Genomic DNA, 25,305 nt, shown 5'->3' on the forward strand with positions numbered 1-25,305 from the left:
TTTTAACAATCTTGATACATACATAGCTGAATTTGTTCTTCAATACAGTGGTTTTAGCTTACTCATCCACCAATATCAACATGTATTTCTGTTTCATGAAATACTCGTGAACGCCAGACACTTAATGTTTAAAATGACATCAGTTTGAGAGATTTTGAAACTCGTTTCAATTTGTATCACTTTCATTATTGATGAGTTTGAACTTAGTTTTGGTTTTGATGACTTCTTATTATTTTTTTGAGAATTTTGAGGGCATAATTTTGCCTATTTTCTCATGGGATATTCCTCAATGTGTTGTAAATATATTAACCATATATTGAAAAAGTGCTTTCTAATTAATAATTTTTTAATGTAGAGGATTGAAACATCTTCATTTAGCCAAATCTTTTCCTTTAAAGATTTTAACTTTTATGTTTTAAGTCTTTTCTACAATCCTACTACTGGGTATATACCCAAAGGAAAATAATTCATTCCATCAAAAAGACATATGCACTCATGTGTTCATCATAGCACTGTTCACAGTGGCAGATACAAGGAATCAACCTAGGTGCCCATCAACAGTGGATTGGATAAAGAAAATGTGGTACATATACATTGTGGAATACTATGCAGCTATAAAAAAAAAAAGAAATCATGTCCTTTGCAGCAACATGGTTGGCACCGGAGGCCATTGTAATAAGCAACCTAACGCGAAAACATAAAGCCAAATATCACATGTTCTTTCTTACAAGTGAGAGCTAAACATTGAATATACATGAACATAAACATGGGAACAGTTGACGCTGGGGACCATTAGACGGGAGGGAGAGTGGGAGTGTGAGCTGAAGAACCACTTGTTGGGTATCATGCTTACTGCCTAGGTGATAGGATTGTTGGGACCCCAAGCCTCAGTGACACACAGTTTACCCATTAACAAACCTGCATGCATACTCTTTATACTAAAAGTTTAAATTTAAAAAAAATAAATAAGTCTTTTCTACCCTGAAGGTAGGTAAATATTTGTATTATTTCCTAGTTCTAAAGTTTTCAGTTTATATGTAATTCTGAAGTTACCTAAAACTTATTGTGATATATGTTGTAAGGTAATCAAGCTTTATTTTTTTAATCAAATGTTAATCCAAATGTCCCAGCTCCCTTTACCGAGTGTTTTTTTTTTTTTTAACTGATTTGAAACATCATCTTTATCATATTTGAAATTCTTATCTTTATTAGAATCTATGTTCAAGTTTTTGGTTTCTCTATGGATTTATCTTTGCACAAATTCTGTAAATTTAGTTGTTGAACCTTTGCATAATATTTTTATAATGATATAGCATAGCAAATCTTTTCTCCTTATTCTTCTTTTACACAATTTTCATTTAATCTTCAAAGTTAATCTTAGGCTACTTTTATCACATAAGAAAATATTCCACTGGTATTTGGATGGAAATTACATGAAATGTATCACTTATTTTGTGGAACATTGACGTCTTTCCAATCGTGAAATCTTCCCATCCATTATCATTGTATGTTACTTATTTTCACATCTTTTGTGTCTATTAGAAAATATAGTTCACCATCCTGGCTAACAGGGTGAAACCCCATCTGTATTAAAAATACAAAAACAAAAAATTAGCCAGGCATGGGGCGGGTACCTGTAGTCCCAGCTACTCGGGAGGCTGAGGCAGGAGAATGGTATGAACCCAGGAGGTGGAGCTTGCAGTGAGCCGAGATCACAGCACTGCACTCCAGCCTGGGCAACAGAGTGAGACTCCGTCTCAAAAAAAAAAAGAAAAAAAAATATATATGTATATACATACACACACACATATATATATAATTCATATCTATTCCCAGATTCATTTGATCAATACTTTTTATTAAGATTATTTAATGAAAATTTAAAAATTTATTCTAAAACCAGTTTCTCTACTATGAAATTTTTTTCCTTTTGTTACTTATGAGAGTATCTTTGCATATTTGTGTGTTGCTGTCTCATTTTACTCTTCTAGAAACTTCTTTATTTTAATCATAACATTGATAAATTTTATCAGTGTGGTTAGTTGTTTTCTTTCTCTGCTTTTCAAATTCAGCCTTTGCTGCAGAATAAGCCACTCCAAAACTTAGTGGCTTGAAGCAATGTATTTAGTCTCATGACTCTGTGGTTTGACTGGGTGTTTCTTCTGTTCTTGACTGAGTTCACTTGGTGGCTCAGCTAATGGGCCTGGAAAGTCTCTCTCTCCACCTGGTCATTCTCACCCAAGCTTTGTCTCATCTTTGTGGTTTCAGAGTTCCCAGAGGGCAAGCCCCAGTGCATAAGCACTTATCAAGCCTCAGTTTAATGGCATGTTTGCTGAGGTCACATGGACTGAAAGCCACACCAACCAAGAGTCCGTAGGAAGAGACTATGTACAACGACATGGATACCAGAACTGTGATTCACTGGGTGCCATTATTGTTAATATTCTTCTCTACCTACCTTCTGGCTTTTTTTGTCATAGCATTTTTTTTCCCTCATTGTTTATTGAGAGGACTTTTTTTTTTTCCTGTGATAATTTTGTGTTACTTTAAGGGAACTATTTTATGGCATCAGTAGAATCTAGGCATGTTGATTTTTTTTTCATATTTTGGCATCTCAGAAATAAACAATTACCATTACTTTCTTTACAAATTTATATTCATAAGTTAATTCACTGAAAGCATTTTAGCTTTTGATAAAATCAAGATTTAAACAAAATAAAATAAATAAATATGAACTTTGCCAAAAGTGTGAAAGCAGCATGCTTCTAGGATTTCTCATGTAATTTTACAGTAAGAATTCTATGAAAAGACAAAGAACCTTAAAAAGATAAAATGCATGGATCTTCATGTGGTAGAAATGTATAGATAAGGTTGGGGAAGACAAAAGATCTTGTCGATTTTGGAAAGTACTTTACATTGATATTTATTAAAGCTTATAAAGGGTAGATCACTAAGCAGTTTGTAAATATTCTTTTTATGAAATTCACTAATATTCTAGTTGAGAAACATGAGTATTGTTTGAAAAACACATTAGAAAATGGTTTTACTCATGAGGAAGGTTGGTGAAACCATACATAGTCTTTGTATTCAATACAGGGAAAATACATAATTTTTAAGTCTGGAAAAGTCTGCATTGAAATAAAATTCTCTTACTATGGAATTGCAAAAATTGCTGCCCAAGGACAATTTCTGTGATGTCATAGTAATTCAAATGCCAACTCTGATGATTTTCAAAGCAGCTTTCTATGACATTGGCTCTTACCAACTAAAACAAGCTTGAAGTTTCATTGTCCTTACCTGGTTACTCTAACTAGCCCATGCATACTTCTGCAGTCTTATCTCAACACAGCTCCTTTATCCTATTGGCAGGACCCTGAAAACAACAGATTTCTTTTGCCTTTGTGCCTTTAATCTGTATACGTCCTAGCTTTAAATATGTTGCCTTGAAGTCTTTCAGTGTCTTCCTCAAGCTAATTTCCTGCATCTTTTCCAGTTACTGTCCCTCTATTGGTTGCTCCACTTCAGAACTATAGATACTTGCAATTTGAATCAGAGGTTGATAAATAACTGCATGTTGTTTCATGTGCGTTAATGGGATTATAAGCCTCCTAGAGGAGAGTCTTACATTTTTTGCCTCATAGCACTTTGACAAAGCCGTGGACAAACAGTAATTGCATACTGTATGTTTCCTGGTTGTTAGGAGATAAAGTCATTTTGATATAACTTATTTTTTCTCCTTTAATAAAGGGATAGAATGGGATCTGCACTGATGATTGAAACAGCAAGAAACCCCACGTGTCCCAAGGTAAGCTTAGAGTCTCTTAAATATAACACCTAGTTCCATCTGAAGGTCTGGTGAAAGCACTTGTCCTGAGGGCCCTTTTATTTTATTGTTTTTTTTTTTTTAATTTTTTGAGACGGAATTTCACCCTTATTGCCTGGCTGGAGTGCAATAGCGCAATCTTGGCTCACCGCAACCTCTGTCTCCCAGGTTCAAGTGAGTCTCCTGCCTCAGCCTCCCGAGTAGCTGGGATTACCGGAATGTGCCACCACATCTGGCTAATTTTTTTGTATTTTTAGTAGAGACGGGGTTTCTCCATGTTGGTCAGGCTGGTCTCAAACTCCCAACCTCAGGTGATCTGCCCACCTCGGCCTCCCAAAGTGCTGGAATTACAGGCATGAGCCACTGTGCCCAGCCCTGAGGGCCCTTTTATTAAGGTATTATAGATTAATTAATTCTTTATATATTGAGTCATTCTATGAAGAGATAGGATATGATCCTTATACCTTTTCTAAATCCAGTAGGACTATAACAGAAATGGAAGAACATGAAAGTCAGACTGAAAATAAGGAAGAATTATTTCATCATAATTTTAAAAAATCAAATTTAGTGATTTAAGGAACATTATGACATTTCTTATCCTAGATTTTTAAAGAGAAATTTTATATGCCTCTTAGATATATATAATGCAATCATGCATCACTTAATGGGAATACATTCTCAGAAGTGTGTCATTAGGTGATTTTGTCATTTTGCAAGTATTATAGAGTGTACCTAGACATGCTTAGATGGTATAGCCCATTACACATGTAGACTACATGGTGTTGCCTATAGTTCCTAGGCTATAAACCTGTACAGCAGGTGACTATCCTGAATACTGTAGGCAATTGTGGCACAATGGTAAGAATACTTACGTATCTACAGATATACAAATATCTAAATAAAAAATATCTATAGAAAAGATACAGTAAAAAATACAGCATAGAAGCCCCTTTATAGTCTTATGGGACCACTGTTGTATATGCGGTCCATCATTGACCAAAACATTGATATGCAGTGCATGACTATATTAGATTATATTATTATACAAATTGAATCCCCAGTAAAATTTTAATGTCACTTAGATGTGTCTCAGTGTGACTCTTCATTTATTTATTTGTTTGAAACCCGATGATCTGAGTATTGCTTGAGTTCTGTTTAATTTACTTTTTTAAAGAATAGAATTTATGTGCCTAGAAATTTCATGCAGCTTGTATTTATTCTCAGATAACAAACTGTAACCGTGAAAAATCAAACAAGTGCAGCTTCTTCTATTGCTCTTTTTTTTTTTTTTTTTTTTTGGCGGGGGCTCGCTCTATCGCCCCGGCTGGAGTGCAGTGGCCGGATCTCAGCTCACTGCAAGCTCCACCTCCCGGGTTTACACCATTCTCCTGTCTCAGCCTCCCCAGTAGCTGGGACTACAGGCGCCCGCCACCTCGCCCGGCTAGTTTTTTGTATTTTTTAGTAGAGACGGGGTTTCACCGTGTTAGCCAGGATGGTCTCGATCTCCTGACCTCGTGATCTGCCCGTCTCGGCCTCCCAAAGTGCTGGGATTACAGGCTTGATCCACCGCGCCCGGCCTATTGCTCTTTAACTATGGTATACTCATACTTTGATTCATTCTGCAAGTATTAATTATGCACCCATTGCTAGGCACTTTGGATTCATTTGTGGGCAAATGCAGGCATGGGATTTATAGCTCTGTAGGGCAGCAAAGGTATTAATGAAATAATCACAAAGATGACATGTCGTAGTTTCCCTGAAATACATAAGTGCTATGGAGCATAAAAGCAGTTCTCTGAAAGCATATTTTTAAAGGGACATGAGGGACAGCTACTTTAAGGAAGTGAGATTTGAGATGTCAGTGTGAAGGCCATTGAGTAGGAGCATTCCTGGCAAAGGGAATGGCCTGTGCAGGAAGAGTCATAGAGAATTCCACTAAATGATAGAGTTCTTGAAGACTAGTGCCTCAGAATCCGAGGGCCGCACGTGGGATGAGGCTGGAGCAGTAGGCCAGTTAAATCAGACGCAGGGCCTCAGAGGCTGTGATGAAGGGATGACTTAGCTCTTTTGGAGAGGACACTAGGGTGCACTCTATGCCTCTTGCTTGTTCCCCTGTATCTCCAAGGCTCCTTGTTTGTTTGCTTGGTTTAAATCGTGGAAGTTGTCAGTTTTGAATAAAAGTTATGGAGAACTTTAGCCATCTTAAGAAGTAAATCATCATGATAAATGGAGAGCCACTCCTATGTTTTCTTAATCCAGCTATATTTATATTCCGATTATAGAAAGACTCTGGATTTTAGTGTATGGCCAATGCCTATCCATAGTGGCCTAGAGACAGACTTGGATTACTCACAGGAATTTGGCATGTGACCTTTGTTTATTAAATATCAAAACAATTGGCAGGACTTGGCATAGGACACTAACTTTTGCCTCATCAATACCTGTCAGCCTCTTAAGTTTGTATTACAGATCATTAACAAAACAGCACATTTCATGTAAATTTAACCAACAATGATAAAATTTGAGACCTGAGATGGTTGGCATCATAGTTTTTTAATGACCATTACCCAACTACCAGGTTTTAATAATTGTGACCTGAAAGCATTGATTGTGTAGTATTACATTTCAGTTTTATTGAAGTCAAAATACTTTCAGAGAGCACAGAAACAAAGACTAATTTGTAAGTGACATTATGAAAATAGTGTACTTATCTTGAAGCAGTGTTTTTTTTTGTTTGTTTTGAGACAGAGTCCCACTCTGTCACCCAGGCTGGAGTGCAGTGATGCGATCTCGGCTCACTACAACCTCCACCTCCTGGGCAAGCAATTCTCCTGCCTCAGCCTCCCGAGTAGCTGGAAGGCGCCGCCATCATGTCCAGCTAATTTTGTCTTTTTAGTTGAGATGGGGTTTCACCATTTTGGGCAGGCTGCTCTTGAACTCCTTACCTAAAGTGATCCACCTTCCTCGGCCTCCCAAAGTGCTGGGATTACTGGTGTGAGCCACTGCGCCCAGGCTTTAAGCAGTTTTTATTCATTACTACTGTTTTGTCAATTATTAAGTAAAAGTCTAGAAATGTTTGCCTTTTAGAATATTTTTTAAATCAAATTGAATGGTGGTCAGATACATCTCTTATTATTATTCTCTTATAATAAATTTTTCAGAATTGCTTCAGCCTTTATATCTATAATCCCACAAAGAAATGCCTGTTTAAAAGATCTGATTCTCTTTTTTCAACATTATAGTTGTGTTACACATATTTATTTGATAGAGTTGTAGATTGTTCATTCATACTACTAAATAGTGTTTAATTTTTACAGATCCCAAATATATTACTGTTAACGATGGAATTGTTCACCTTTTCATTTACTAGGTAGCTGCTGTAAGTACCATAGTAAATAGAGGGATAACACCCAAAGCTTTTGTGTTCAGAAACTATGGTCATTTTCCTGGAAACAACTCTCATTATTTGGGAGGCTGTCAGTATAAAATGTGGCAGGCCATTAGAGCCTCATCTGCTGCTCCAGGCTACTTTGCAGAATATGCGTTGGGAAATGATCTTCATCAAGTAAGTTGACTTGTATGTCTTATCTTTTAAAATTTTACATGATTAAAAGAATCAGCACTTCTTAAATGTCATTGATCTTCAGAAGGATCAACCTAGGAGACTTTCTTCTTTGTCTCTTCATATGTCAAAAGAGGAACAATTTAGGATATTTTTATTTGTTGTTTTTCTTAACAAGCCTCTGACATGCAAATACATTTTGGGAAAATTTTCGTGTGTTATATAGTGTGATTTGTAGCCCATTATGATAATTTTGATGGAAAAGTGAGAGTATGTATGATTAGCTTTCCAAACATGATAAAAATTAAAACCGATATACACTCCCTGAAAATGCAGAACCCAGTCTGTTTGACAGTTTGGGTGGGCATATTTTGAAGAAAGGGATACAGTAAAATAATAATAAATACTCATTAAGTTAGCTGTGTGCCAGACACTTATTTAGTGCTGTGCATGCATTATCTCATTTAATCCTTGCTACTTATGAGGTAGAATTATTTCCATTTTACAAACAAGGAATTCGTGCCTTAGGAAAAGTTAAGTAGCTGGATTAGCATCACAGCTGTTAAGTTACAGGGTTAGGATATTGTCTGTAATTATACTCTTTTAAATTCATGTTTAAATTATTTGTAAAGTTGATTATTATTTCTGGAAATTCTTTTTATGTTATGTAAACTCATTTACACTTTTCCTCTGTCAAGTTTTTCCAACTCTTTATGGAAATCTGAATTCATAACTTACACTAAATGCTAATAAAGCTTTAGAGCTGATACTTTGAAAGCTTGTATTTTTATATATGCTTAATTTTTTATATTATCTCTCATTTAAAGGAGTAGAATGAGAGGAATCTTGACGTTTTTCTCTAGTCCCTAAAGTGTGTCTACTCTCTTTATTTGGTCAGATATCTGTTGAGAAAAAAATCTTGTACTGTTGACAGGGATATTCAGATAGCATTCAAAAACTCATACATAGATCTATATAAACAACATGTCAACAATATAAACTTCAAAACTTTCAAATGGATCATTTAAATGTAAATGTCAATATTATAGCTAAAACATTTTATCAATTTTATCTCATTTTGATATAATAGCTTATATATATTTTAAATGTTATGGTCATCTATTCCCATTTTCTTTTAATCTTTAAGTAATATAATATTTGTAGCTAAGAGATTAAAATAGGATTCCTTTGTCTTTGGCGTCAGTTCAAACCATTTCTTACTTTGCAGAATCAGTCATTGTTGAATTATGTAAGGCACTTCCCCTTCTTGCTTTTCTTCTCTTTCTTCCACCCCCTCAGGGCAGAAAGTACTGGCTGCTGAGATTCTGATATTGATTTCAGGACTTAATGGTCAAAATAAAATTTTTATTTTAATATGTGGCTTACTATTTTAACAACGATTTCCCCCTATTCATATGTACCATGTCATAAATTGAGAAATAATTTAGACAGTGTATGTAAAATACAATAGGATTTCTAAGTTATAACCTTAATATAGTGCTACAAACTTTCAGTTATGCCAATTAGTGAAAGTCTCAAATACTAAATAATTACATTTGGGAATCATGTGTTTTCCACATTTCAAAAGAAGTTATCTCATTTGCTCTTTATTCTTTACCTAAGAGAAAGTAGTTCTAAAGTTTAACTCAGTACTGTTGAATATATATACCAAAGTAATTCAGTGGTTCCTTTTCCATTTCAGATAGATTAGTGATATTTCTGTTCATGCTTAGACATTTTTATATTGATGACCATAATCCTTCAACTTATTTTGAGCCACAGATTAAAATAACTTCTTAAGGTTATTTGAATAAATAAATGTTATTTATAATTTACATAAATTTTTATGTAAAGCATATAGCCACATGGGCAAAAAATATACTTTCATATAAATAAATAAGCTTCAGAAACATTGGCACATTTAATTAATAAAAGTATTCAAATGGAATCTGGAGCCTAAGAAACCTACTTAAGGAAATATTTTTCTTACTATATATTCTCTTCCAAGACTTGAAGAAGAAATGGGGTATTTTTCCCTTCAAATGACAACTCAGAAGATTGATGGGAATATTTTAAGGTGTGAATGATCTTGGTTGCTTAAACAAAGAAAATATTCAAGCGAAGTCCTAATTCTTTCTAACCATTCAGAAGTTTTGCCAAGTTTAAAGTATCGTACTTACTATAACCTTCTCATCCTAAATTATTTTAATAATTATATTCAATTATTACCAGTCTTATTTTGAAAATCCCTTTTAGCTGTCACATCTGACATATGTTTTAATGTAGTTACTTTGTATCCATTGTAGTATAGGTTAATTAATATTCTATTTGAGCAATTATTGAAAGTAGTGATACAATTAAGAGTTATGAGTAGGTGAATGGGGAGATTTCATTTGCCTTTGACTATAAGAAGATTATTACAAAATTTATAAGGTTCATTACAAGTCCTAGAAAATTATAAAGTGAGAAGAATTCTTTGTGAGTAGCTCCCAATCTCTCCCCATCTGCCCAAGTAGTAGCATAATACATACATGGAAGTACTACTTTTTACACAAAATTATTCCATCTCTCTTTCCATCTCCACCTTCAAAATTAAATTGTTCATTCCTGTCTTTGGAGAAAGAATCTAATAAATTAGTTTACACTAGAGGTTTTGATGACCAATTCTGATATACATATTATTCCTACCAGGCTTTATTTACATCCTAAAAGTTTTTGCTCAGAGCTTAGGATACATAAACATAAATAAATTATGAAATTTTTGTTTAAACATTGCAGGTAAAGAGTGTTTTTAGCAGAAAGAACCTCGCTGACACCTGCTAAATTATGCCTATACCAAACCACAATTAATAATTTTCATTATAAATGTACAGAAATGTAGTGAGTGCTTACTCAGTCAGGCATTGTGCTAGCTGGGAAGGATATAAAGATTTTTAACCATAGTTGGCATATTGTTTGTGCTTCCTGGATCCTGCCCTCAAATAGTTCAGACAAAAGAATGTAAACCCAGTTATAGAATAAGGTGGAAATTTAACCATCAACATATGTACAGGATTAAAGAGTACTATAGAGGTGATTTATTCTGTCAGGGTCAGCTTAACAAAGAAGTTGTCATGTGAGTTGATGTATAAAAAATGGGTTATTGATTAGGGATAGAAAATGGGATAAGGAAGGGAAAATGGGGAGTGATTCCTCAATGGTTACAGAGTATGGGTGATAAAAATGTTTTGGAAATAGATTGTAGTGTTAAGATACAGTGGCTTACACCTGTAATCCCAGCACTTTGGGAGGTCGAGGCTGGAGGATCACTTGAGCTCAGGAGTTAAAGACCAGCCTGCTGCAATATAGTGAGACCCTGTCTCTACCAAAAAAAGAAAAAAATATTAACAGGATGTGGTAGTCCACACCTGTAGTCCCAGCTACTCTGGAGGCTGAGGTATGAGGATCACCTTAAGCCCAGGAGTTAAAGGTTACAGTGAATTGATCATGCCACTGCTATCCAGCCAGGACAACAGAGCAAGACCCTGCCTCAAAAAAAAGTAGATAGTGATGATGTTCACAAAACATTATATAATTAATGCCACTTAATTGTACCCTTAAAAATCATTTAAATGACCAATTTTGTGTTATATTTAATTTACCACAATAAAAGCAAATTTTAAAAGAAACTAAGAAAAAAAGTCAGAAGCTAAGATAATAAAAAGGCATATCGACATTGCCCAACGGTTACATTCTGGTACGTGTTCTGACTTTAGATTTGAAGTGATTAAATATACATTAAAAGCAATAAAAAGTATTTGTAAATTTTAGGCTATTAAGCACATGTACAGTATACTGCAATTCAAACACAATCTGTGTGCTCCGCTAAGAGATAATAAGTAAATTATTCAATCAAGTCATTTATCAAGTCAATTTTACTTTGGCAGTTAGCAGTATGCCTGGCACATGCCACCTATAAAAAAATAACTGTAAATATGAATACTTGAATGAATGGAAAGGCTACAGGAACTACCATGGACCCAATATTAGCCCAATGACCTATTGATAGAATAGGCGTCTGAAAAGAGGAGGCTAACTATGAAGCAGAGCTTAAGAGTTAGTGTGCCTCACCGCTAGATTAGAGTGAGCCCAGAAACCTTAACTGCTGCACTTTTTTGATAAAAAGTGAGTAAAGTTTAAGGAACAGAAATTTACTTTGAAAAATGGTTAGCGAAACTACAGGAAACCTGCCAGTTTTTTGATTTGATATTGATTTTGGAGTTATCGTTTCATGCTAAAATTCGTTTGCGTCTTCATCTTTTCCCTTTTTTGTCCTTTCTGATCATCCTTATATAGGCTTTTATATAATGAAAATGTGTTTCATCTAAAATACCTACTTGATTAGAAGTTACACAGGGTATAACAAGTATAGAATTTAAGATTTAAATGGTTTAGTAAAAAAAATAACTTTCTGCCAAATTAGAATTTAAATGTTAACTCTATCACGGGATAGGTATCATTCTAATAATCTGTTAATTGAAAACAAAGGAAAAAGTTGAAAGGATTAAATTCAAATTTGTACATGAGAAAGCCTTTAGGAAATAGCTTAATTATTACCACCTGCATTGAAGGAATCTAGATTTTTACAAAGTTCAGCAATACAAATGTAAATATCTATCCAATTTATTACTTTCAACAAATGTATAAAGATAGCTAAATTTAAAACTAGTTCTTTTCAACTGGTGAATGGATAAACTATGGTATATTCAAATAATGAAATATTACTCAGCAATAAAAAGGAATGAATTACTGACATTCACAGAGACATAGATGAATCTCACAAGCATTCTGCTAAGTGAAAGAAACCAGACCCAAAAAACTTATGCTATATGATTCCATTCATTTTGATAACAAAGTTCAATGTGTGACCTTGAAGAGTAGTTGGATGAATAGGTTTTTGAAGTAAATGTGGCAACAAACCACCCATGCTAAAATGGAGAATAGAGCAAGCAATAAAAAGATGTGGCAAACTGCTTTTCTGAACGTCAACACAGCCCTGTGTATCCCAGTTATCTCAAGGGTATCACAAAGCTACACATTGGTGATAAATGGTGATAAATGACATTTGCCATAATAAAGGTCCGTTAGCCTCAGGCTGGTTATTCTATAACTAAAGAGCCAGTTAACTTTCTCTGGAAAGTGTTGTTAGTATTTAGGAACATTTCTATATATTGATAGCTGCCTCCTCATGTGATCTTATTGATCCAACCAGAGTATTATTTGAGATACAGGTTTTTGAGAAAGGTGTTTTGTAATGCCATAAATGAAGACTTACCATAATCTGTGGTTTGCAAAATACTGCCAGTCCCCCTAAAATAACTGAGCATAAATTTGTAAAAAGATGAGGAGTGTTCTTCACATTCCATGAGAAATTTTAGTAACAATAGTATACTTCATTAGTAGGGCAAAATCCTACATGATGTTTTTAATGGGACCTTCAAGCCAGAGCACTAATGGTGGGGTAGATGATTTTCCACAAAGAAAACTACTTGGGAGAATTGATTATATTCCTGTATACAAGCAGAGAATAATTGGAAATCAAAATTGTAACAAAAGCAGTATAGTTTATAGTAGATCCAAAAAATTAAGTACTTAGGTATAAATCTAACAAAACATAGAAAATCTGTATGTTGAAAACAGAAGATGAAAGAAATAAAAGAAGACCTAAAGAAATGGAAAGACATACCGTGATTGAAAGATGCTACATGGTAAAGATGTGAGTTATTCCTAAAGTGATCTATAAATATAATACAATGCCAATCAAAACTCTAGTAGGACTTTTCAAAAATTATACAGTCAGATTCTAAAATTTATATGGAAGGGCAGAGGAATGAGAATAGTTTAAACAACTTTATTATTTATTTATTTATTTATTTATTTATTTATTTAGAGACAGAGTCTCGCTCTGGCACCCAGGCACAATCTCAGCTCACTGAAACCTCCACCTCCCAGGTTCAATTGATTCTCTTGCCTCAGCCTCCGGAGTAGCTGGGACTACAGGTGCGCACCACCACGCCCAGCTGATTGATTGTATTTTTAGTAGAGACAAAGTTTCACTATGTTGTCCAGGCTGGTCTTGAACTCCTGGGCTCAGGCAATCTGCCTGCCTCGGCTCCCCAAAGTACTAGGATTACAGGCATGAGCCACTGCACCTGGCCTAAACAATTTTAAAAGAATAAAAAGTTTCAAGGAATCACACTACTCAATTTAAAAACTTACTCTAGAGGTACAGTAGTCATGGCTACTGTACCAGTGTGGTATTTGCATAAAGATAGATATATAGATAAATGGAATTAAATAGAGAGTTCGGAAATAGATCATACATATATGGCCATTTGATCTTTGACAAAGATACAAAAGCAATGGAGAAAGGATAGTCTTTTCAGCAAAAATTGTGTTGAAACAATTGGTCATCTTTCTCTCTCCCTCTCTTTTCCCCTAACCCCCCACCACACACACAAACACACCCCAGAAACCGTGACTTAAACCTCACACATTATACAAAGATAATTCATAATGAATCACAGTTCTAAATGTAAAACAAAACTGTGAAACTTTTAGAAGAAAAACTTGGTGACCTGGGTTAGGTGAAGACTTCCTACAATTATACTGAAATCATCATACATGAAATTAAAAAATTGATAAAGTGGACTTCATCAAAATTAAAAATTTAGTTCTACAAATACACTGCCAAGAAGATAAGGAGACAAGCGACATACAGGAAGAAAATATTTTCAAATCCACATGTCCAACAAAGGAGTTATATCTAGAGTGTATAAGAAACTCTCAGAATTTAACAATGTGAGCTAAAGACTTGAACAGACCCTTCAACACAGGATAAAGGGATGGCAGATGAGGGTGTGAAAAGACATCCAGCATCATTAGGCATTGAGGAATTGCAAATTAAAACAATGATGAAATGCCACCACGTATCTGTTAAAGTGGTTAAAATAATATGGACAATACCAAGTATTACTGTAATAAGATGCAGAGCAACTGGAACTTTTAGACATTGATGGTGGGAATGCAAAATGGACAACCACTTTGAAAATGTTTTGGCAGTTTCTTATAAAGTTAAATGTATGCTTACCATATGATCCAACAATCTCGTGAGTATTCACTCTAGAGAAATGAAAATTTACATCCATGCAAAATCCTGTACTCACATGTTTATAGCAGCTTCTTTATTCGTGACAGTCAAATGCTGGAAACAACCCAGAGGTCCTACAATGGATGAATGAATGAACTGTGTGGTACCTCCATACAATCAGCAGTAAAAAGGAGTAAACTATTGATACATGCAACTACTTGGATTAGTCTCAATGACATGCTCAGAAAGAGAAGGCAGCTTAAGGCACTCCCATATTATATTATTCCATTTCCATGACATCCTTAAAAAATCAAAGCTGTAGTGGTAGAAAACAGATCAGTGGTTGTCAAGGGTTATGGGTGGGAGGAGGGGTGCCTACAAAGAGATAACATGAAAGAGTTTTTGGGGGTGATGGAACTATTCTGTATCTTGATTGTGGTAATATTTACACAAATCTATATGTGTTAAAGTTCATAGAGCTGCATACCAAAAAAGTTAATTTTACTGTATAATCTGAAAAATTAAAATATTTTACAGTGAAACAAGCTGCTTTACAAGGTTGTAAGCACCATATTACTGAAAATGTTTAAGAATTCTGTCAAAAATTGTTTAAGGCTATATGTGGGAGACTGAACTAGGGTAATTCCAAGGTCTGTTAGAATTCTCAGCAGTGATAGTGCTGATTCCAAGGAGATGCCAAGCACCAGTGACATCAAAAATCATTCGAGTTTATTCAGGTTGTTTACCACTGAAAAAATACCTTTTCCTGTACTCAGCAGACGGTTAACTGGCATAGATGGGAGCTGAACAGGAGAAGGAGGCTGAGCAGTCACTTAAACCATTTTAAATCAGATATGTTTTTCTTGATTTAATTTGGTTTAGTTTGGTTTGTTTTTGAGACAAGGTCTTGATCTGTCGCCCAGGCTAGAGTGCAGTGGTGTGATCTCGGTTCACTGCAGCCTCGACCTCCTGGGCTCTTCTCCTACCTCAGCCTCCTGATTAGCTGTGACTACAGGCTTGTACACCATGCCTGGCTAATTTTATTTTTTTGTAGAGACCAGGTCTCCCTATGTTGCTCAGGCTGGTCTTGAACTCCTGGACTCAAGCGATTCTCCTGCCTCGGCCTCCCAAAGTGCTGAGATTACAGGCATGAACCACCATGCTCAGCATATTTTTCTAGATTTTAAATACAATATAATGTTGATGTAATGTATTTTCATATGATTCTACAGTACATTTTATTATAGTTTGACCATAATTTTATCTACTTTTATGCTGGTACATTTTTATAGTGCTGTATCAGCATATTTTATTAATACCTTTGTTTCCTTTTGAATTCTTCAAAATAATATTGATTATTGATAAATACTGAGAAATATAAAGTTTTGTCTATGTTGTTTACATTATATCTGCATTATAATGAATGTGATCCATTGAAATTGTATTGTTAATAGAATTTCAACTAACTTAGAATTATTTGGTTATATTTGACTTGTGAGAGAAGAACTAATTTTAATGGTTTGGTAGAACCACAGTTCTTTCTGTTAGGCTTTAACTAGAACCTGTATTAACCACTAAATAAGATAATGTGTCTTTGAAAAGTAATTCAGTTCATTTCAATATTTTTTAGCAAAATATGCAAAGCTACTAAGAAGTTCAAAGAACTTTCATAATAGGAAAGGAAAACTTAATAAGAAGTTTCTTTATGAGGCCAATGAGTCTTCACATGAATTTTTTTGCAGCTGTAGTCTATAAAAGAAATGTACTTTTAAGGAACCTCTTAGTTTTAAATAATTTATTTAACTTATTACATAGTTCAGCTTTCCCTGTGAGTCAGTTTTAAGAGTTTCTTTTTTTAACTTGTATTTTGCAGGATGGAGGTTTGCTTCTGAATAACCCTTCGGCTTTAGCTATGCATGAGTGTAAATGTCTTTGGCCAGATGTCCCGTTAGAGTGCATAGTATCCCTGGGCACCGGACGTTATGAGAGTGATGTGAGAAACACGGTAACACACACAAGCCTGAAAACCAAACTTTCTAATGTTATCAACAGTGCTACAGATACAGAAGGTTGGTCTTGTTTGCTGTTTAAAATACTTCAACTTCTAGCATTCTAGCAGTTTTTTGGTGGCATATGTTGGTCCTAACTGCAGAGGCATATGATATGTCTGTATTGTGGGTTTAGGAAGGACATGGAAGCAAACATTTTGTTGTTTTCCTTTCTCACTTGTTTCTTGTTAGGTGACTCTAGAACAGAGACTGTTTTCCATTTGAAAGCTAGTGCTCCCTTTGCCCACTTACTGTTGGAGAAGTGCCTGAAGCTGGATAGCACAACATTTTGTTGGAGGCTCTGAAGCCAGTTAAGAAAGGGAAAAGCAACAAAACGAGTCAGATTGGTTCAAACATATACATGATAGCAAAGATTTAGAGTAAAGGGCATTCGATTATTTAATACTGTGAAGGCAAACTGGAATGAGAATGTGCTCTTGCTTTTACTCTTGCTGCCCCTATAGTTTAGTCTTCATACAGAGGCCAAAGTCATCCTTTTAAAATGCAAATTAGGCTGGGCACAATGGCTCACACCAGTAATCCCAGCACTTTGGGAGGCGGAGGCGGTTGGATCACTTGAGGTCAGGAGTTCGAGACCAGCCTCATCAATGTGGTAAAACCCCGTCTCTACTAAAAATACAAAAAATTAGCCAGGCATGGTGGTGTACATCTGTAATCTCAGCTCCTTGGGAGGCTGAGGCAGCAGAATCACTTGAGCCTTGGAGGCAGAGGTTGCAGTGAGCCAAGATCGCACCACTGTACGCCAGCCTGGGCTACAAAGCAAGACTGCGTCTCAAAAAAAAAAAAAAAAAAAAAAGTCTGTCTCCTTCTCAAAACCCTCTTTCAAGTGTGTACCTTCTCTAAAGCGTGTCTAACCATGCTTTAATTCTTGCTGGTCACCAAACTTGCTAAGAACTCTCCTACCTCAGGACCTCTGTAGTTGCTGTACTCTCTGTCTATAAGGCTATTTCCCCAGATAGGCACTTGACCCTTACTTCATTCAGGTCTCTGTTGAAATGTCAGAGGGACCTCAGAGAAACCTTTCCTGACTGCTTTTCCATCTTCCTTATCATCTCGCTCTAATTTCTTAGCCTGCTTCTTTTTCTCTCTTTCTCTTACAGCATTTATCTCATTATAATTATATATGACATATTTGATTGTTTACTTATCATCCTTCTGTCCCACAAGAATGCAAGGCAAGAATGTATCCAGTTTACTTTGACTTATCCAGTTTGCTGTTGACTCCAGTGCGTGGCATATAGTAGGCATTCAGTGAGCGTATGTTGAATTTCTGGTTTTGGCCTTGAGGTGTTTGTGTGTGTGTGTGTGTTTCTTAGAAACAGGATCTCACGTTGTTGCCCAGGCAGTGACAATCATAGCTCACTGAAGCCTCAAACTCCTGGGCTCAAACAGTCCTCCCGCCTTAGCCTCCTGAGTAGCTGGGACTACAGGTGCATACCACTGCACCCAGCTAATTTTTTAGACCTTTTTTTGTAGAGATGGGGTCTCTCTCTGTTGCCCAGGCTGGTCTTGAGCTCCTGGCTTTAAGTGATCCTCATGCCTTGGCCTTCCAAAGTGCTAGGATTACTAGCATGGGCCACCGGGCCTTGCCTTGAGGTTTTAGCTTTCCTCATTTTACTATTTTGTTTTTAGTTATTGGGTGAAACGTTTTATTAAATTAAAAAAAATATTAACACTTAACAGCTCCTTGTATTTGAACCTCATTCTTTTCATATCAGCATATTATTGGCCAAGTCATTAACATAATAAGTGAGAATCTTAAACTCCCACTGAGGACTTTTTTTGTTTTTTTTTTTTTGAGACGGAGTCTCGCTCTGTCGCCCAGGCTGGAGTGCAGTGGCGCCGATCTCAAAGCTCACTGCCAAGCTCCGCCTCCCGGGTTTCCCCGCCATTCCTCCTGCCTCAGCCTAACCGATAGCTGGATACAGGCCGCCCCGCCATCTCGCCGGCTAGATTTTTGTTTTTTAGTAGAGACGGGGTTTCCACCGTGTAGACCAGGATGGTCCTCGATCTCCGACCTCGTGATCCACCCGTCTCGGCCTCCCAAAGTGCTGGGATTACAGGCTTGAGCCACCGCGCCCGGCCACTGAGGACTTTTATTCATTGAATGAAAACCTGAAAAAAGCTCATATGCTAGATTTTTCACTATCTGAAATTTTGTTGCCAGATCAGTAAAATACTCTTTTTTTCCCAGCTTTATTGAGGTCAGACTGGCATAAAAATTGTATATATTTAAGTTGTACAACACATTTTTTTATTATAAGTATACCTTGTATAATGATTCCCATAATCCAGCTGATAACCTTATCTGTCACCTGACATAGTTACTATTTTGTGTGTGCCTGGTAAGAACACTTAAGATTTACTCCCTTAGCAAATTTCAAGTAAGCAATACGTAATACATTGTTATTAACTATAGTTACCATGCTGTACGTCAGATCTCTAATAGGTAGTCATAACTGAAAATTTGTACCCTTTGACCAACATCTCCTCATATCTCCCACTCCCCAGTGTCTGGCAACCATCATTCTCCTCTCTTTTTTTTATTTCAACTATTTTAGATTCCACATAAAAGTGTTACCATGCACTACTCGTTTTCCTGTGTCTGGCTTAGTTCCCTTAGCAGAATATCTTCCAGGTTCATCCATGTTGACGCAAGTGGCAGGATTTCCTTCTTTTTTATGGCAGAATAGGATTCTTGTGTGTGTATATACTGTCGTTTCTTTAGCCATTCATCCATGGACACAGGTTGTTTTCATATCTTGGCTATTATGAATAATGCAGTGAACATGGGTGTGCAGCTATCCCTTCAAGATAACGATTTCATTTCCTTCAGATATATACCTGGAGTGGGATTGCTGGATCATATGGTAGTTCTCTTTTTAATTTTTTGAGGAACCTCCATACTGTTTTCCGTAGTGGCTGTGCCAATTTACATTCCCATAAACAGTTTACAAGGGTTTCCTTTTCCCCACGTCCTTGCCAACACCTATTATCTCTTGTCTTTTTGATAACAGCCAACCTAACAGGTGTAAGGTGCGATCTCATTGTGGTTTTTGATTCACATTTCCCTGATGGCTCAATAAAATATCCTTACTATAAGCCATTTGCTGAGACAAGTGACTTTAGTCGGGCAGTCTCATAAGAGTTAAGTCTGTACTTTTTGCAAACCATGTGATGGGCTTATTTAGAATTTTCAAGAAACATGAAATGTTGCCTCAGTGTACCTGCACTCTAGTTAGAGACAAATGAGTAAAATTTAATAAACTCAGTTAACTTTCAAAAGATACAACAAGAATTATATTGAAACATGTACTTACTAATACTAAATTGCTCTTGGCCTACAAAAACAACAATTTCATAGGGTTTAATATGTGGTGAATTGCTAAATAAATGGTAAATGATTGTAAGTGATTAAGACTATGAATTAAGAAGAGGAATGAGAAAACTTGATTGGTGTAGAGAGTTTATAAGATGTAAAGTAGACTTGATGTGGGTCTTAAAGGATATATAGGATTTGGACATTTTAAAAGAGAGTGAAGACTTCCTCTTCTGGACATCATAAAATATTAGGGACCAGATATTTCCTCTTACCTTAAACAACTAGAAAAGTAGACAGAACAATGGTTTTCAGACATTAGATAACAGGTAACATAAGACAGTGATGTCTGAAAGGAGAATGAATGAGGTCATCACTGTTATTGTCCAGCTTGTTGCCTGAAAAGAGTTTCTATACTGTAGCATAGGGAGGGGGCACCAGAAAAGTAGGGCACTCTCTTAGAGTTGGAGAAACAGAGTTTGTAGTTCAAGGAGGTCAAGGAAACTAAAATTTGTGGGCTATGTGCAAGATCTGAACAGTGAAAACTACCAAACATTACTGAGATAAATTAAAGACCTAAATAAATAAATAGATATACTGTGTTCATGAATTGGAAATCTCAGTATTGTTAAGGTATCACATCACAAATTGATCTATAGATTCAATACAATTCCTGTCAAAATCCAAGCAGGCTTTTGAGGGATAGAGATTAACAAGCTGACTGTAAAATGTATATGGATATGCAAAGGACCCAGGATAGTGGTCTCCAACCTCTTTGGTCCCAAGGACTGGTTTCGTGGAAGATAGTTTTTCCACGGATTGGGGCGGGGAGGGGAGAGATGGTTTTGGGATAATTCAAGCACATTACATTTATTGTATGCTTTATTTCTAGTATTGCATTGTAATATATAATGAAATAAGTATACAGCTCACCATAATGTAGAATTGGGAGCCCCGAGCTTGTTTTCCTGCAAGCAGATGGTCTCATCTAGGGGTGATGGGAGACAGTGGTAGATCATCAGGCATTAGATTCTCATAAGGAGCACACAACCTAGATCCCTTGCATGCTCAGTTCACAATAGGGTTTGCACTCCTATGAGAATCTCATGCCACCACTGATCTGACAGGAGGTGGAGCTGAGGCTGTAATGCAAGCTATGGGGAGTGACTGTAAATACAGATGAAGCTTTGCTTACTGGCCCTGCCACTCACCCCCTGCTGTGCAGCCCAGGGGTTGGGGAACCCTGACCTAGAATATCTGACACAATTTTGGAAAAAAAAAAAACGTTGGAGGACTTACATCTGCTGACTTAAAGACTGTAAAACTACACTAAGCAAGGAACTGTGGTGTTTGAATAAAGATAGACATATAAATCAATGGTATGTAATAGTCCAGAAATTGATTTATACATGTAAACTCAAAAGACTTTTTACAGAGGTGTTAAGGTAACTCAGTGGGAAAGGATAGACTTTTCAACAAATGGTCCAGGACGATTAGATACCTGTATCCACAGCGTTGACCTTTACCCTTTGCACCATACACAGAAGTAACTTGGAATGCATCACAGTCGTTCATGGCTACTATGCAGAAATACAATTGACTTTTTTCTATTGACCTTATATAACTTCAAACTTACTGAACTCACCTATTCTAGTAGCTTTTTATAGCTTTCTTAAAATTGTCAACATAGGCAACCAGGTTGTCTGTAGAGTTTTACTTCTTCCTTTTTAATCTACATGCCCTTCATTTCCTTTTAATGCCTTACGGCACTGAAAAGGACCCTCCAGTACAATGCTGACTGGAAGTTGTGAGCCTAGACATCTTACCCGGTTCCTGATCTTAGATAGAAACCTGAATCTAACAGCTGAAACTATAAAACTTACAGAAGAATATGCTGGAGTAAATCTTAATGACCTTGGGTAGGTAAGATTTTTTAGATAGGACATAGAAAATATGAACCAGAGAGGAAAGAAAGAGATAAATTAGACTTTGAATTGTAAATCCTGCTCTCTAAAAGATACTTTCTATGAAATGAAAAGGCAAGTCATACACTAAGAGAAAATATTGGTAAAACATGTATCTGACCCATCATGAGGTATAAATTTATAACAGATTCAAAATATATAGAGAATTCTCATATATATGTATATATACGTGTGTATATATAAAAAATATAGGCCGGGTATGGTGGTTCACACCTGTAATCCCAGCACTTTGGGTGGATCAGTTGAGCCCAGAAGTTTGAGAGCAGCCTGGTCAATATAGTGAGATCCCATCTCTACAGAAAAATAAAAAACTTTCTGGGCATGGTGGCACACACCTGTAGTCCCAGCTACTTGGGAGGCCAAGGCAGGAAGATCACTTGAGCCCAGGAGTTGGAGGTTGCGGTGAGCCATGATTGCACCACTGTCATATATATAGGACACAGTGATCTCAGTGAAAAAATGGGCAAAAGATTTGAACAGACACTTCATTGAAGAAGATATACAAATGACTAATAAGTACATGAAAACCTTCTCAACATAATTAGTCATTAGGGAAATGAAAATTAAACCACAAGATAACACTACCTCTGCAATGCAAAACCTAAGACTTGACATACTAACTTTGGGCAAAGATGTAAAGCAGTGAGAGCTCTAACATTAGCGGTTGGAATACAAAAATGAAAGACAGTGTGGCAGGTTTTTTTTTTTAATAAGCATACTCTTTACCATATGAACCAGCAATTTTATTCTTGGGTTTTTGCCCAAGGGAAATGCAATCATATGCACATGAAGACTTATGTGCAAATGTTTATAATAGGGTTATTTCTAGTAGCTAAAAACTGAAGAGAGCCAGACCAGAATTGCAGAGAACAAATTGTGTTGTATCTATACAATGGAACACCATTTAGCAATGAAAAGAAAGGAACTACTGATTTATGCTACAACATGGATGAATCTCAGAAGTATTTTGCCATGTAAAAGAAGGTAGATACTTGTGATTCTGTTTGTATGAAATTCTAGAAAAGGGAAAGCTGGCACCAACTATAAAGAGGCTTAAAGGAAATTTTACAGTGATGAAAATGGCTATGTCATGATTATTGTGCTTACACAAGTGTATACATTTGTCAAAACTTGTCAAACTGTACAGTTAAAATTGGTGAATTGCACTGGATGTAAATGATATGTCAATGAAGATGATCCCAAAAAATTAAAAACAACAAAAAAAGGAAGATTGGAAAGGGCATTTCAGCATTGGTGAATGGTATGACCAAAAGCATAGAGAGAATAGAACAAGTAAACTAATTTCACAGAATAATGTGTTTTGGAAGATAAATTTTATCTTGTAGTTTTACCCATTACTATGGATTACTTCTACTGTTAGTTTGAATAATGAAATTAGTGAATCTTTGTAATGTGCCTAAAAAGAAGATAATTTTAAATAAAGATAAGTTAACAGTTCATTGCTTACTTTATGCCCTCTTTTCTTCTCCCCCATCTTTTTCTTTTTTGCTTTAACAGAAGTCCATATAATGCTTGATGGCCTGTTACCTCCTGACACCTATTTTAGATTCAATCCTGTAATGTGTGAAAACATACCTCTAGATGAAAGTCGAAATGAAAAGCTGGATCAGCTGCAGTTGGAAGGGTTGAAATACATAGAGAGAAATGAACAAAAAATGAAAAAAGTTGCAAAAATATTAAGTCAAGAAAAAACAACTCTGCAGAAAATTAATGATTGGATAAAATTAAAAACTGATATGTATGAAGGCCTTCCATTCTTTTCAAAATTGTGATAAGTGTATGCATATGGTCTCATAAATGAAGCCCTGTTCAGAAGATCCACCACATTCAATAAGGAATTGTGGGATTCGACATGAGTTAACTTTGAAATACTTATGAATTCTGGAGAATCCTGAAAAAGATGGTGCTTCGACCAGCTTGCACAGCACAGAGAATATTTTTGGTTACAGAATTCATATGGGAACTAGGCTTTTAAGATGTTAGTAATTAACTAAGCTTTAGTAACCTTACTGTGCTAGTTGGTTTTAGTAGATATTGGTGTTATATTGTTTGATGTTTGAAAATTTATTAATATATGTGCCGAACAAGAAACCGAAAGCTATATTGTACTTTGTGTTTTTACTTTAGTCCTCATAATCATGTTAAATTTATGTGATCATTGATTTTATTTCATATGGAAAAGCTAATTTCTTCTTAAATTTACGTTACCTAGTCTCACTAGCTACGTTCTGCAATCCACACTGCCTTTATTGTAATATCGTCTAAATAGATGCAGAAAATGGACTTTTCTCTATTAAAGTATTTTACATTTGAAATATGAAAGAACCAGATACAGTTTTCTATTTAAATATGTTTTAACATTGGTTAAAAAAAGTGAAGTTCCAGTCAACCACTTTTTAACCCCTAAAATTTCAAGATAATGCCGTATTAACTTTTCCAGATCTAACACTAGCTTATTCTTCCCTGTTATAAAATGGTTTGAACTTACTGAGAAAATATTCCTATCATTAACAAAAATAAACTATTTAAATCTGTTAAAAGGCTAATGTCATTTTAAAATTAATTTTTGTTCATAATGTAGCTCCCCTTTAGCCTTTGAATACACCTGGCAGCAGTATGCTTAAAAATTACAAGTTAGGGCGTGGCGTGGTAGCTCACACCTGTAATCCCAGCACTTTGGGAGGCCGAGACAGGCAGATCACCTGACGTCAGGAGTCCAAGACCAGCCTGGCCAACACGGTGAAACCCCGTCTCTAATAAAATTACAAATATTAGCCAGGCATGGTGGCGCACAACTATAGTCCCAGCTACTCGAGAGGCTAAGGCAGGAGAATGGCTTGAACCTAAGAGACAGAGGTTGCAGTGAGCCGAGATAGCGCCAGTGCACTCCAGCCTGGGCAACAGAGCAAGACTCTGTCTCAAAAAAAAAAAAAGAAGTTACCTTTCTTTTAACTCCTTTGAACTGTCTGGATTTCACAGAAGTTGATAAGATGCACTTACATGGAACATTGTTTATGCCAAACAAATTCATCTTTGTTGTACCTATTTGTCACATAAATCCTTACATGGAATATTTAGATTTCTCAAGAAAAATGAAACAAAGGTAAGTGCCCCTTGTTTTAGACATATAAACTAAAGCTAGACCCGGTTGCCCAGATAGTCATGTTGCTTCTTTGCAATGTCAGTTCACAGAGGCTGTGAGATGTGTTTCAAGGAGTGGAGTTGAGAGTCTGGATGCTAATCCTGTCTTTGCTGCAAGAACCCTTCTGTTTGTGACCTTGAGGAAGACAAATGTCTGTAGACTTTGCGTATCCCATTTGTAAACTGAGGAAAGCTAGCTGTAAAATTTTCTAACATCTGAGTTATATAAACTTTATGCAGCTAAGAACTTGTAAAT

General features: G+C 35.9%; 1 protein-coding gene across 1 annotated transcript in view; it reads left to right on the plus strand.

The window, feature by feature from the left end:
• PNPLA8 (patatin like domain 8, phospholipase A2) overlaps positions 1-24,225 on the plus strand; it is a 52,542-nt gene extending 28,317 nt beyond the window's left edge. Inside the window, exons 6-10 of the mRNA XM_017889538.1 lie at positions 2,999-3,062; positions 3,748-3,805; positions 7,194-7,388; positions 16,388-16,583; positions 23,406-24,225. Of these exons, the coding sequence (XP_017745027.1) occupies positions 2,999-3,062; positions 3,748-3,805; positions 7,194-7,388; positions 16,388-16,583; positions 23,406-23,680 (788 nt within the window). The 3' untranslated portion in view covers positions 23,681-24,225. The remainder of the gene's footprint in view (positions 1-2,998; positions 3,063-3,747; positions 3,806-7,193; positions 7,389-16,387; positions 16,584-23,405) is intronic.
• The last annotated feature ends 1,080 nt before the right edge of the window (positions 24,226-25,305 follow it).

The sequence above is a fragment of the Rhinopithecus bieti genome, unplaced genomic scaffold (genome assembly GCF_001698545.2).
Source record: "Rhinopithecus bieti isolate Rb0 unplaced genomic scaffold, ASM169854v2 scaffold_18688, whole genome shotgun sequence".
NCBI classification, from domain to species: domain Eukaryota; kingdom Metazoa; phylum Chordata; class Mammalia; order Primates; family Cercopithecidae; genus Rhinopithecus; species Rhinopithecus bieti.